General features: G+C 35.1%; 1 protein-coding gene across 7 annotated transcripts in view; it reads right to left on the bottom strand.

The window, feature by feature from the left end:
• PDLIM5 (PDZ and LIM domain 5) overlaps positions 1–15,488 on the bottom strand; it is a 219,809-nt gene that overhangs the window by 93,317 nt on the left and 111,004 nt on the right. For 4 of the 7 annotated variants that reach the window (XM_029234674.1, XM_029234670.1, XM_029234669.1 and 1 more), the window contains exons 4-5: positions 7,059–7,101; positions 5,002–5,420 (exon numbers count right to left, since the gene is read on the bottom strand). In XM_029234674.1, the coding sequence (XP_029090507.1) occupies positions 5,002–5,420; positions 7,059–7,101 (462 nt within the window). The remainder of the gene's footprint in view (positions 1–5,001; positions 5,421–7,058; positions 7,102–15,488) is intronic. The other 3 variants (XM_029234671.1, XM_029234675.1, XM_029234672.1) reach the window with 2 other exon arrangements.

Here is a 15,488-nt window from a genome sequence, read left to right as displayed (position 1 = left end):
AAAGTCAGTTTCATTAACTCAATAAAGGGCTGAGTTTTGCTGAGTGGGGGTGAGATGCAGGATTAAGTTAATCTCAGTAATTTATGGGCATTTAGTCTTCTCTAAACCATAATGCAAAGCATTCTCTCCTCTGCCTTGCTATTTTAAATAGCAGGGAAACAGTTTTTCAAAATAACCTCCTCTGAATAACCTCAGAATAAAATCTTAGATATATACTTAAACATTTTAAAATTTAGGGAAGAAGTTTTATGTCAAAATGAAGTTGGGGGGAAATATTCTATGATGTGGTAAGGGGTAGCCAGCAGAGGGTTGATTAGTTAAAACCTAAAGATGCCAATTTTAATACTTTGAACAGATATTTTCATGAATTTTAGAAAATGTGCCCAAGTGGAATAGCCCAACATACACCACAGTGGCATTTGTGCCAACGTGACAAGTCAGATGACGTGGCTTTTCACCCTAGCTACGCCACCCACTTCCTCTGTGCCTGGACAAGCTGCAATCCCCAAGAAGCCTCCTTTTCCTCAATGGTGAAATGGATTACAATTTCTTCATCTTTCAGAATTCTTGTAAGGGTGTATGTTTTTGTATTTGAAAGCACTCTGAAAACTATACAAATACAGATTTGTTGTTAGAATAGATCCTCCAGCGACTCAACATAGAAAAAGTATTATCAAACCCAACTGTAGTTTATGCACATTATTCACTCATGTAGCCTCGATTCACTCAATTTATCCTCAAGTCTATAACCATGAAAAACAAATACTAATTCAAAGTAACAGAAATAAGCCCAGGGCACAAACAGGTGACAGAACCAAAAATTTGGCAAGACACACCAAAATTTGGCTTCAAAAAACCCTAGGCTTGAATCTTAGCTCTATCACTTGAGAATTCAATCACATACTGCATTTCAAAACATCTAGCACAATGCTTAGTAATAATGAAAAAATTAATGTATCTTAATCTGCATTTTAAAAACTGTATATTTAACCTAAATGCTTAAATTTATTTTTCCAAGTCCCATTTTTTTCCCCTTTATAAGTCAAATTGTTACACTGGAATCTAGTAACTAGTGGAAATCTTTGTGTACAGAATTTAACTTTAAATAGACAAACAATAAATCAGGGCTTGGGGGTGTTTCTCTAGTGCATTGTGCAATATTCTTATGTGTCTATAACATGAAACTCTTCAATTAGTGAGATCATAGCCACACTGGAATAAAGTTGCTCTAATAATTCAATAGTTAATCCCTCCAGTGTGTCTAAGATAGATATTTCATATTTCCAATTCTACTCTAGAGTATGATGATAAGGAAATTTCAGCACATGCTCAGAATAATCATAACATAAAATTAATTTAAGTTCTTACCTAATGTGATTTTTATCTATTTTTAAAGCTAGTAATCACCAGTTTATCATCAATACCAACAGACACAAAAGCAAGGTTTTGAAGTTATACCACAGTAATTTTCAATGCCTATGCCAACTACCTGTGACACTTAACAAGCTGGTACTTAACTCTCTTAACAAATTCCAAGGTGCACAGAATTTTTATCATCCAGTGACACACAACTGCATATATAGAGTTCTCAAACTTTTAGTAACACTGGCTGAAAAATCGAAATGGTTCTTAAAGATTTTACCTGGGAAATACTGGGTTTTGATATGAATTTGGAAAACAACTCAGTTTTATATGTACTATTCACTAGTGGTACATATGTTTATGCTTTACATTCTATCTTTATCTTTGTATTCTGATAGTCTTGACTGATACAAATTACCCCGAACATTACCTCTTTTAAACCATTACACAGCAAACCCCACATATATTTTATGATAAAAGTTAAACACTACTATTTACTACCATAAAGGAATTCACCACAACACAGCAATGCAAAACCAAACTTATTGAAAAGGCTAAATGTGGTTATTCTAAATTACAGCTATTTTGCAAAATTTAGCCTAATTTTGCAAAAATCGGGCATTCATGCTGTTTACTCATATATAAGTCACCATATTTTCTCTCCAGTAATGTGGATACTAACTCTGTCACTTTTGTTTTCTGTAAAGAGAAAAGCATTTAAAAAGATTACTATCATATCATGTTTTGTATCTTCCAAGGCCAGGTTCTTCAAAATCCCACATAAGAACTGTTAGAAGAAACTGCAGTCCAATGAAATTAAAATTAATTAAGGATGCATGAGAGACTTACCTCTTGAAAGCAGTGGCACATTATAATGCAAGGGCATATGGAAAGGGAAAAGGTAAATCAGTTAAACTACTTGATGTAAAATAGACTCCTTTCCAGTTTGGAATATAAAGTTCCATTTTGCTCTAAGTAGAGTAAGGAGAGTAATGAAGAAGACAGTAAGCCAAAACTAAAAATTCATATATGTACAAGATGGACTAAAAATTTCTTAGAAGTACCTTGTTCATTATTATTTATAAGAAGGAATAGGAATGTTAACGTAGTATTATTAAGAAATATTATAAAGATAGCAACACAATCGTTAGATTTCATACCATTAGGATGAATAACTATTTCTCAGTAATGATGCATAATTCATAAGCACTTATTTGTGTCTTACGTTTATTAATCCTAGATAAATTTGGGTGGGATGCCTATAAATCACTTAAAAACTAATAGTCCTCCTGCTTTGAAGAAAAAGATAACTTATGCATTTAACTTCACATCCTCCTAAACTCCTAAATTTTTGGTTACTGGCATGAATTAGTTTTAAAATAAAAAGTAATTCATAAAAAGTAACAACTCTCCCTTAAAAAAAAAGGAACAACCCTCAACTGTGAAAGAGTTTTGCTGAAGATCTTTTGTCACACTATAAAAATGTGGAAAATTCAATAATCACATAATTAGTAAAAACGCTGACAGTGATTTCAGGAAAATAGTTTGACACCGGATGCAGGAAATTCATCAATATCACAGAACACCTGCCCTTCAAAATGACACATCACCGAATAGTAAATAGTAAAATGTGTGATTTATTTTCCATTTTTCTGCTCTAAATGTAGTAAGAGAAAGAGCACTGCAAATATGTCTCAGAACTTCATAGATACTTTGTTTTCAAGTTTTCATCGTGCTAACATATCTGGACAACATCTGAAATTAAGCTATTTTTAAATGCAATCAATTTACGAATGCAAAGCAGTAATTTGCTTGTTAATGATGCAAAATATGTAATAATCCCTTCTGTCCTGAACCTTGTGCAGCGCTGAACGCCAGGCATGTGCTCGATAACCACATGTCGACTGATTAAGAAGCCACTGTAGAGACCCTGTAACCATACCTCTGCCTACAGCTTCAGTTGGAAAATAATAAGCTTTAAATCATTTCAAGTTTGATCACCAAAGCTGTACTCATAAAACACAATTTCAGCTTGGTATTTTCACATGTTTTCAATGTAGTACCTTTCCGTAACCTCAATTTGCTTTTATCTCTACAAGTTTCCATTAAGAAGGCTTTCTTATAAAATTTCAAGAAATGTTAGCAAGGAGAAAAGATTTTAACTCAAATACTTCCTTCAAAGGACTTTTTTCTACTGAGCCTGGAATTTAACAAACACAATAAACTTCTGCTTTTAGTTTTCTGTGGGGCTAGCATTTGACAGGCAGCATCTGTTTTTTCAAGGTACTACTTTGATTACTCTAAAATCTATTGTCTTAAAAAAGACATACCAAAAAATATATAACCAAACGCATCTCAACACTACATACTACTTCTCTTCCTCACATGAAAGAAGAGATAACTTAGGACACTAGTTTTTCTCAATTTATACATCGAAACTTTCAAAAGCCATCCACCACCACAAAACTGCATGTAGGGCCCAGTAGCTGTCCTTCCAGACCTGCCCCTTCCTCTCAGCAACAGCCTGGAACCCTGCCACCTTCTTTTTCAAAGCCCCCAAGTTGCCATGGCAGCAGTGCTATGAAAGCACAGCCCCTTCATTACATGAATTAACATTCAGAAGGGATTATCTCAGAAAGGACCTATCTACACAATTATTTTAATTATATTTTCCTGGGAACCGGCATTGGTAAAAACAATCACGCATGCAAATTATTTCCTTTTGTTTTCCTTTTAAAAGACACTTTTGTCACAATAAATCTGATCAAAATGATTTTACAAAAATGACTGGCTTAAAGTACGGTCACTGGATTCCAAAAAGAATAAAATAACCGTCTATAAATGGAGGCTGCTGAAAACAGACTTCAACCAGTTTTTTAAAAATCTGTACCATAAAGGGGGGAAAATTATAAGGAATGGATTTTCAAAAAATTCTGCTAACATTATATATTTAGTGTCCACTGCTTTAAATTTTAGAAATATTTTTACAGTGAAATATCCTCTAATTTACTTCTGATATTTTTTAAGCATCCTTTAATGTTACTGTCCTCTCATTACTGTTTGATTTTAAAGACTAAATTCCAGCATAAGTTTATCTGAAAAGAATGTTGCTTAGCTAGCTGACCTAAGCTAATGCATCATACGTAGACATGAGTCAAAACTAAATTTGTTTTCTGTCTTAAAACTACTTCCTAGAAAAAAAGCTTCTTACAGACTTCTCATTTCCTCTCTTTAGCATGAGATACATAAGCTGACACAACTGCAACCACTCTGTTTCAACTTTTGGTGGCTCATAAAAGGATGGAAAAATTGAGGAAGAAAGATTCAAGGTTTGCCTTGCATTATAAGGGCCAGCTGCTCCATATTGTGCCAGGACTTGGAGAAAAAGAGTTACAGAGTCTGTTACATAGTTCATAACAGGTCAAAATGCATAATTAGGTCTGGATTAACCTATAATCGCCTTGCAGAAAGTGTTGTATTGTATGTAACATAACGCTACATGTTAATGAAGCAAATGAAACTTCATCTCCCTCCCTTCAAAGAACAGCTGATTTTGGGGGGGATGGAAATTAAGTTTTGCTTGGAAATTGCCTGAAAGAAGAGTTTTGATAAGAGCAGAAAGCACCCTTGGCCACCTACCCATTTTGCTGTTTACTGTCACCCTGGGATCCTCTTCTCTGTCCCTCCGCTAGCTCCTGGGCAGTCTCGGCACACACGCTGGTGACTGTGGGCTGCCGTGGGACATTAACTGCAGGTTTACCAGCGCTCAGTGCAGATGACCGCTGGTCAGCACTAACACTGGCATTAGCATGCGGTCCAGATGCAGCCAATGGGGGAGGAGTGACAGCGGCCCCGGGTGCAGGGGAAGCATGTGATGAAGTGGTCGCATGGGCTGGGGTGAAGGCGGACGATGGTGATGGGATGGATGTGACTTTTGGTGAAGACACAGAACCAAAGGGTCGTGGTGCCTTATTGTAGGCCATGTTGGTTGTGGAAGTGACTTTGGACACAGCAGGAGATGGAATGGGCACAGGTTTAACTACTTCTTTAGGTTCTCCCTATGTAAAATAAAAATAAACATACACAAAAACAGGCCAAAGACATGCAAAATAGATCCACTGAAAAGAACACACAGCTAGTTTGTAAAAAGACAAACACAATCATGTTAGCAGGCCAAACTTCACACATTTTCAGCTAAAAACAATGAGTTGATATAACACAGTATGCATGCCAACTGGTCCCAGCATGCATAACGCGGACGCACATACTGAGTAGATATTTTTTTTTTAATAAAAATGAAAGGAGTTCAAAATATTTAGGAAATAGATTAGAAAAGTTATCAAAAAGCCTAAAGGCCAAAATAAGTACGAATTCAGACATATTCCAAAGGAAAATTTTCTAAATACCCCACAGTAAACAAAACATCACTAACCAAAATATTTATTTTAAAATATCCAGTCTCAATTATAATTCCAGCTTTCAAACCTGTTTAATTACTCTCCAGAGTACAATTATTTGATTCATGCAGAAGCAGCAGCACATTTCTAACTCAATTAAAAACAAAACAAAACAAAACAACTGAAGGAATGTTCATTTTCATCTGACTCAGAAATGTGCACATTCTAATTATTTTGAATCAAGAAATCGCCCCTTAAAAAAAAACTCAACAAAAAAAGCAAACAAATCAACAAAACAAAATCAATCCTTTCCCTTTCCTGTAATCCACCTGTTGTTTCTCTCTCTGGAATGTTGTGAGATATCACTAAAGATGGAATAAATTTCTTCCCTTTTCTAAAATAAATATTTAATATTTAGTAGTTACATGAGGGGAAAAAAAAGATCTTAGATGTTTCTTCACTGCCATCAGTCAAAGAAAAAAAACAACAACTAAGAAAGCTCAATTCCTCCTAAAATTAACAGAATTTGTGTTTACAAACCCCTATCCCAGAGTAAGTATGAAGTTAAAAACAAAAAACAACAGCTTAAGCTTCTATGACATTCAAGAATAAGTCCCTACCATCCCCAAAGAAAAACAATCAAAATTCCTTAAAAAGCATACAATGGTGGCTCTATTATGTTTAATTTGAAGGAAAAAAAAGTAATCTAAATTAATGTTACAGAAATAATAAAGCTAACTGCGGGGGATAAAGTACCTTCATGCCTCTGGGAATCAATATAAATAAATTCAATGGAAAGGCACAAGTAAAATTAAGGAGAAAACCCCCAAAAGCGCAAAACCAGGTTATATGAATAATGGCTTGGGACAATTTCAGGATATATATGAGAAAAAAAGGGTACTTGCCAATAACCTAATCCAAGAATACTCTGAAAATGTAATTTAAAAACTCATTAATATTACTAATAAAATGTTATTAAAGACTTACTGTGATATTCATCTTTTTAGATTATGTGAATAGAGATAGGTAAATTAAAAGTGAAGGTAAGAAATCTGGATATGAGTTATTGATAACATACGACATTGGAAATAATGTTTAAATGATGAGGAATAATTTCAGATGATAATTCTGTATGTGTTGATTTCCACTTTCCCTCATCATCTTTAAAGAAGAAGAACTGTGCGGAGAACTGCATCGAAACTATAAATTGTCAGTATGACTGGAGACAGGAACGCAAGTTACAGTGGTTCAAGAGGGACAGTCAAATAATGTCCTAGTGATGCTAGATTAGAAACACACCTTTTGAACAGGAACCGGCTCAGGCTTGGGTGTAGCAGATGCTCTGAGGAAAAAAAAGAAAAAGGAAAAAAACATGAATTTTTGCAAACTTCTTACTAATGGAATTTTTATTATTATATACCTCAATATAGTAAATCATCAGCATTTACAGTTTCATAATTCATGGTTTTACTATTCACAATCTAATTAGTTCATGCAGCTCAAATGCTGTAAGATCCAATACCTCATATACTAGGTATTCATTAGTGTATGAATACCCACTCTACCCACTCAAATGAGGAAAGACAAACACCGGTCCTGTTTGCTAATGCATCCATGTTTAACCTTTAAATTAAGGCTATTCCCTACCAAAAAGGGTAAGGTAAAATAAACATGACTTTCTGATCCCTGCATGGCTCCTGAAACAAATAATCTGCATCTCTGTCTCCAATAGTATCTGCCTTTTCTCCTATCATCCATGAATATGCCCAGAGGACATTGGATGTTTTTGTGAAGATACTGAATAAATTCTGGTTGAACTGGGTCACTGAAGGCATATTAATTTTTTATTTATATTCTTCAGTGCACGTTACTGTATCTGTTCTACTAAAACCAAACTAAGTTCTTCCACTAGGCTATAATTTCAGTGAATGCAATGACCACGCCCCGCTTGTGTCTATATCAGCACTGCACCTGGCATGTAATAGGTCATCAGTAATGAGTGTAGAAAGGAGAGAACAGGGAAGAAGGACAAAAATCCATGCACAGAACTATTCTCATATTCAAATATATTATTCTTAATCTATGCTTTTTTGCATTATTACTGTCCCTTTGGTTATCATGGACTAATAATAACGATAATTGATTTGGAGTGAGTATGTCATATAATCATGACAAATAACCAAAGTAGCAACTATCATTATCCCCATTCTTCACATGAGAAACTCCAAAATTAAAGTAAATTACTTCTAGGATGGCACTAAGGCCAACGGTCCTTATATATTACAATACACTGGCTGTAGTCAAGGACAGTAACTAAATGATTGGAGAGCTTCCAATGATTTAAAGGCTATTTTCCCAGAATTAAGGTACATGTTATGTTTAGTAATGTCAGAAGCAGTTTGACTTCTCTCACAACACATAAGCCTGAGGATAAGACAGCAAGTGCAGAATTCAAGAAATGTAACCATAGTAGGTAAATAATAAGTGATAATTTTAAGATGCAAACCATGAGATCATTTTACTTACAGAGAAGCTAACACAGGATATTTGGTCTCCATGATCATAACCTAGTAATGAACTCTGATCAACATTTTTAGCAGCAACTGAATTTCCCAATAACAACTAATTTGGTTAGCCAGGGCAGGCACAGACTGAATAATTGGCTAACCTAATGAGAGACCACAATGGATGCTAACATTTGGTTAGTGCCATGTAGAATTACCCTCTGCAGTTGTACAACTTTCCACGTGTGGTCTCAATCAGACAATTTCTCTTTTAGCTTATAGGGTTATTATAACAAGCAAAGGAAACAAGTTCAAACACAGAACAGTGGAATCTTCCTTTCATTGAAATTTCACAGTAAGATGTAATCACAAAGGATCTACTCATTAAAACTACCCAAGACATGATTGAAAGTTTGCCATGGGACTTCCCTGGTGGCACAGTAGTTAAGAATCTGCCTGCCAATGCAGGGGACACGGGTTCGAGCCCTGGTCTGGGAAGATCCCACATGCCGCAGAGCAGCTAAGCCCGTGCACCACAACTACTGAGCCTGTGCTCTAGAGCCTGGGAGCCACAACTACGGAGCCCACGTGCCACAACTACTGAAGCACGTGCACCTAGAGCCCGTGCTCCACAACAAGAGAAGCCACCGCAATGAGAAGGCTGCACACCGCAACAAAGAGTAGCCCCCGCTCGCCACAACTAGAGAAAAGCCCGCACAGCAACAAAGACCCAACGCAGCCAAAAAAAAAAACCAGAAAGCTTGCCATAATAGAGAAGACAATATTCTTTTTCATTTTTCATCTGGACACTTAAAGGTACATGGAGCTCTTCTAGCAACACAAAAACAATTTATACAAAAGACGGATGTTTAACAGTCACTAGGTTTCCAAACAGAAGAAAACGCACATATCCTACGTCTATGAAAACAAACCCCTTAGTTTTTTCTAGGTGTTAGTTCTTATTTAAACAGGTTAGCAACAACAACAACAAAAGCCCCAGAATGGTTAGTTTTCATTAACTTTAGAGCCCAACCTCTTAGTTTGTTGAGAACGCATAATGAGTCTTAACATATTTTATGGAATGAAAGTTCTACAAAAATACTTCTTAAAATATGAATTCACAAAAAAATTTTAAACTGGATCTTGAATATCTGCCCTGCTTGCCTTCTGATAAAGTCCCGTAAGTGCAATGACATGAAATAAGAAAAGCAGTCAAAGAGGGACAACCTGTCCTCAAAATTCCAGGATTGAATCCACTACATGTTAGAAACACAAGCATCATTTTGTAGGTGGAAAAAAGAAAAAAAAGATGGCTTATAAGTAAACGTCAAATGGAAGAGTGAACACTAGATGCAATAAAAATTAGTTCTGGTTTAACTATTTAAATAACTACCAAATGAGTCCTAGAATCATTAAAACTTAGAAGGTTCCTTAGAGTTACTCTATCACATGCCAATCAGATACATGTCTGACCCCTGTTTGAATATATATAGGAGTTCACAGTTTAAGACATGTAATTTTTGAATCCTGTTTAAAATGGCCTTCATTGTAATGTGTTATTTTGCTTTTTTGGAATAAACAGAAGAAGTCAACTGGTCCACATTAAAAATATTTGGAAAAGCATTTTTAACACACAAAATACGTATACAAATCTATAACATACACTATTTATATTTTAAAAGATCAGTAGGGTACATAAATCTCATATTTAAGTGTGATTACATATTCTTACAACACAAACTATTGTTGCTTGGGAAATTTAGAATACATGACAATTGAAATCTGAATAATGAACAGCAATCACACCAGCTTTTTAAATATCAAACTTTACTAATTATCACAAAACAACAAAATAAAAAGATACAACACCTTTTATTTTCAAAGTGTCAAGATTTTTAAAAAATATTAATGCATAATGTTTGTGAGAATACTCTGTTGCTGGAAGAATTATATATTATTACAGCTCTTTTGGAAAATAATTTGGCATTTAGAAATTTAGAAATTTAGAAATTTAGAAGGCTTGAAGAAAGCTCACACCCTTTGACTTATTAAATCAATTTCTGGGAGTCTATCATAAGGAAATAACCTAAAAGAGGAAAAAGACTTTATGTAAAAATATACTCATTCCCTACAGCATAACTTATAATAGTGAAAAATAGGAAACAACCAATTAAATATACAATGAGGAAATGGTTAACTGTAATATAACCAAATGATGAAACATTATGCAATGATTAAAAATCATTTTGAGAAAGAATTCTGAATTGCATGATAACATACTTACTTTACGATATTAAGTAAAAAAAGAGAAATATAAAATAGCATATAGAGCATGATCAATGCATGGAAAAAAGTGGTTGGAAACACACCAACATTTAGTAGAAGCTCTCTATGAATGATATTTGTTTTCTTCTCTTTCGTGTGTTTTCCATATTTTATGCACTGTACACGTGCTATTTTTTATAATAAGACTATTTCTCAAAGCACGCTTCACAGAAAACTACTTTCTAAAACACAACCCCGCCCCACCCCCCAAAACAAAGGTTCTGTTATCAAAGATATCTAGAAAACTTGAAGTTAAAGTTACGTAAGCATTAAAGTTACGTAAGCATTGTTAAAGTTACGTAAAGGGACTACTCAAAGCCTTTAAATGCCCAGGAAGAAAGTACTGTGGATCATGGTCCACACCCATTTGGAGTTTAGAATACTCATTTATGGAACTCGTCTTCAGAATATTCATTTGCTCAGGAAACCTTTCTCAAGGTTGGAGTTAGGAAAGGGAAAAACCCTCTGAGAAATGCTATTTTAAAGAAACAGTAAAGAGAGTAAATCTCTGTGAGCCTGAAAAGTTTTAAGTCTCCTCCAGGTGGCTACAATTAAGGGAGAGAAACACTACAGTCCGCAAAATCCTGGAAAACTTTTGTCATACAGAATATGGCTCTTACTGAGATGGTGCTTTCATGGACTTGGTTAAATAAGATACCCAAAGCCTCTGAGCATAATTTAATCGATGTTTAACGAGGAAAATCTCATTTCCTTCACCAAACTGAAATATGTATTTCCTATATTTCCTGAGGAGAAAATCCTAATATATGAATAAGGAAAGCCAGTTCTCAAAATTAAAATTTTTATAGTTGTCTTTCTTTTTTTTTAGAACAATATTGGATTGAGCATCTGCTCCTTTACTTTAGAAATGTGATAGATTACTTAAAAGCAAGTAATTTTATAAAGACTTTAAAATAAAGTTTTAAAACCTGACGTATAATTATTAAAAATTATTGCTACATTTTTCTGTTCAAATCCTGGGAAATACACAATGGGATAATAGATTTCCCTTTCAACCGCAGCGAGCGACACAAGTCACTTTTGTGCAGTGTGGTGTGTTTCAGACCAGAAGAGATCCTGGCAATGGCTTGGTGCCACGGGTCCAACAGTCTTCTTATTGTTCTCTCTTCCCTTAGTGCGAAGCCCCTGTATGGGAGTAAGCCACGATGGCGGGAGGCTAGTGCCCTGGCCCGGTACTATCCTCAGCTCATGGAATTCAAAGAACAAAGCCGTCAGTGTGGCTAGAGCAATCTATTTTGAAAGCTGATTGACTTTTGTGAGAGCAGTATCCAAAATAAAATTCCCTGATGCATTACAACCAGTTTCAGAACTTCTGGCTGAACAGTTGAAAGGAGTTCTAAATTACAATGTTGTATTCAAAACTGGAATTGTGGTGCCCTGGTTAGAATAATGCATAGGAAAAATAATACCATAAATAAGCGACAGATCTATTAAAGATTAGATTCAAAGGAATCATGAAAAACTGCATTGTTCGAACGCTCAATGAATTTTCTAATACTGCTGTATAAAGTAATACGTTTTTAGCTAATAAAAGTTGCCAATGAATGTTCACATTAGTGTTTAAGAATGAGGAATTATGCAACAACTGGAGTGATAAAGATTACTCACATTACTCATTATGTCTTGGTGAAGCCTTCAACCATATCTAATACACTTAACTCATAAACAATCATACAGAAAAGAGGAGGATTTTTAGTTCATCTTCCGTGAGATGAGCTCTATCCAAGTTTCCCACAGCATGGCCATCTTTGGGCTCACTGACCCCAGGACCCATAAACACTAGGGCACATCATTAATCACTTTAATTGCAAAGTTGTCAATTTACAATAACAAAGCAACTCCAGAGGGGAAAAAAGTGAGCACTCAAGTGTGTAGAGGGATGTCTCTTTAAACCATTTCCCTATATTTAATTGTACTTCTAGTCAGCCGGCTTTCCTAAAAACTCAAACCTTAAACATTTAAATCACTTATGGCAATGCATCAGTGGCTTTTTCCAAATGATCTGAGAACACGTAAAGATTATTTTTTCTACAAACATAAGTACAAAATAGTACTTAATATCAGCATGTTATAACACCTTTTAGCTTATAGAAGATTATATTCACCACATACACATGCATTCATACACAGTCTCATTTTCTTTCTCTCTCTTTGCATTTTCTCTATTTTACTATGGGTACTAAGTAAAGTATATTTTTTCCTCTAGAGAGTAAGAAATAACCCAAAGTTGGACAGACTTTGAAGAGTGGGAGAAAGAAGGTAAAAAGAGAGAAGCAAAGAAACTGCTGGAGCCCATCTGAGTACCCAGGACCCCCTCTGCTGGGGCTTGGCTTGAAATTGGGTGTGGCTCAGAGAAATCCAGAACAGGCAGTTAGCACTTGATAATTACCTCCCTAGGTAAGGGAAAGGGCTTTTGTTGTAAAGATCCTTTTCAGGTGGTCACAGGAGTTGATGGGGCTTGAGAAGAAATTTTCAGCAACCAGTTCTCAATGAAGCCACAGAGGGAGAGAGGGTGAGGAAGGAAGGAAAGGACTTGTACTGAGCTTCCCTAACCCACACGGTTACAGTATTATCAAGGAGGAAAAAAAGGGGATGGCGGGGAGGGGAGAGAAGGGAGCATTAGGCTAAACTTAAAATGATAACATATTTCCCATTATTTGAACAATGAGAGGATCGGTGTCAGCATTCAGCTACCATTTATTGGGGTCGGTCATACTAGGAGCTCAATACTGAATTAAAGGCCTTATATACAATTCTTAAGTTTCAGAAATAAAGTCTAGAAATGTTAAATAACTTGGACCACTAAAAAGTTTAATGCCAATTTCCACATTATCTTCCCTCTAATATATCCATCTCACTTAGCAGAAGCCAACAAATTAACAAATATTTCTTCATCTCATGATATGCTACTTTATTTTCTACGGTTGAAGTACTGTTCCAAGTTTGGGAACACGGTGGTAAAAACAAGCCAAAGAAGGTCCTTGCCCAGAGTCTACATTTTAATGGAGGCGGCAGATAGTAAGTCAGTAAGTAAGGTAGTTTTATAAAGTGATAAATCCAAAATTTCCCATTATTCTACTTGATTCTAGATACAAGAAATGTTTTTTTACCCTATGTTTATTTCCAAAAGAACATTTTTATTGGGGAAGAAAGTTTCATTTGTCTGTCGTGCCTCATGTCCACACTCCCAATAACCTCAGCCTCATTTAAGGAAAAAAAATGCATTTTTCTAACTAGTATTTATAAAATAATTTCTATAAAAAAGAATGTTGAAGAAATTATATAATATTTTAGATGTGTTCAAGGTTACATAAAAGGAATTTCAAAGTTCAGGATAATTCATACTTATTATAGGTAAAATTCTTTTAGAGTGAAAATACCATTTCAATAAAGGGTTTTATACAAGGAGGCTATTTTTGTATGCCCCATTGTTAAGAAATGGCAAACTTTACCGCAAAGGGCCAGACAGTCAATCTTTTAGACTTTGTGGGTCACAGGATGTAGATTCAACTACTCAGCTCTGCCATTATAGCTAGGAAGACAATCCAGACAAAATATGAGTGAGCATGACTGTGTTCCAATAAAGCTTTATTTATAAATACAGGAAGGGGGATAGATTTGTCCTGTAGGTCATAGTTCGCCAACCCCTCGTTTAGATTATTTTATGGTTTTGACTGTAACAAACATTCTAGGAAATATCTTACATGACCATGGCTCTTTTGGAGTCTAAACCTCATAACCATTCTGCATAATGGAAAACCTCAGATTACAATTTGTTCAGCCACTGATTGCCATAAGAAACAAGAGTTGAGCTTCCATTATTCCTTCTGTGGTTGCAGGACACTACCTTTCAATCCCTCTTAACTCCTCTACCTCCAACTTTCATACTACTTGCCGTTAAATGATCCATCTAAACTTCCAAACCACCCATTCAAATAAAATTCACACCACAGGGCACTGATACTGAAGCTTGGTAAAGGGACAGGTGTAATATTATTGGATTAAGGATGACATTTTAAGCACTATTTTTAACTCTGCACCTCAGTTCCTTTACTAATACATGATAAAGGTTACTAAAAACCTCTCTCACCTTCTGCTTCTACATATTATAAAAGCAACTATTAGTAATTTTTTTAATTCTAAAAGAACAACTAAAAAGGATGCGCCATACATTCTGTAAGAGAAACTGAGAAGTATAATTTCCTTCTTTCCCACTAAAACCCTATTCTTTATTTCATATCAGACACAGATTATAATACTTTTAGGATTAATATAAACAAGCAATCTATAACAGAGTTGCATTCTCTCAAAACCTACTACGTTTATACCTTCCTTAGGGCACGATGATAATTCTATTTAATATATCTTCTCTTCCAACTCATCTGGTAGAGAAAAAAGCATTATCAACATAGTACTATCAACATAATACTTCATTATTAATAAGAAACTAATAGATTTGCAAAGCAAATAATCTGCCTGTGAAAAATTAGCAGTTCCATTTATACATCTACATTTTTCTGGTTCTTTCGTGACATTATTAAAATGCCCTTGAACAACAAATGTGGTTAAAATTCACATTAAGAGAGTAGGCATCAATAACAAACCATATGCATAATTGGCTTTTCCCGATATCTAGCAATGCATGGTAAGAGTCAGATACTGAAGAGTAGGATAAAAGGTAAGTAGGTACGACTCACACCCTGATGTTTGTCTACTTATTTTTTCCTTCCTTTTAGGAAAAGCTTAGAGCCTTAAAGAGACAGAGAGATCCTCCTACCTTTCATATTCAGGGTTTCTCTTATCAAGGTCTTCCTTGATAGAGGAATACTTTGACAAACAGCTGTTTGACAAACAGCTAATGAAGGTTGCAAGTCTAGGT

The sequence above is a fragment of the Monodon monoceros genome, unplaced genomic scaffold, assembly GCF_005190385.1.
Source record: "Monodon monoceros isolate NGI ecotype Baffin Bay Population unplaced genomic scaffold, NGI_Narwhal_1 Super_Scaffold_20, whole genome shotgun sequence".
Taxonomy (NCBI): domain Eukaryota; kingdom Metazoa; phylum Chordata; class Mammalia; order Artiodactyla; family Monodontidae; genus Monodon; species Monodon monoceros.
The sequence above is the reverse complement of the archived record's forward strand: the minus strand, read 5'-3'. Positions and strand labels throughout refer to the sequence as shown.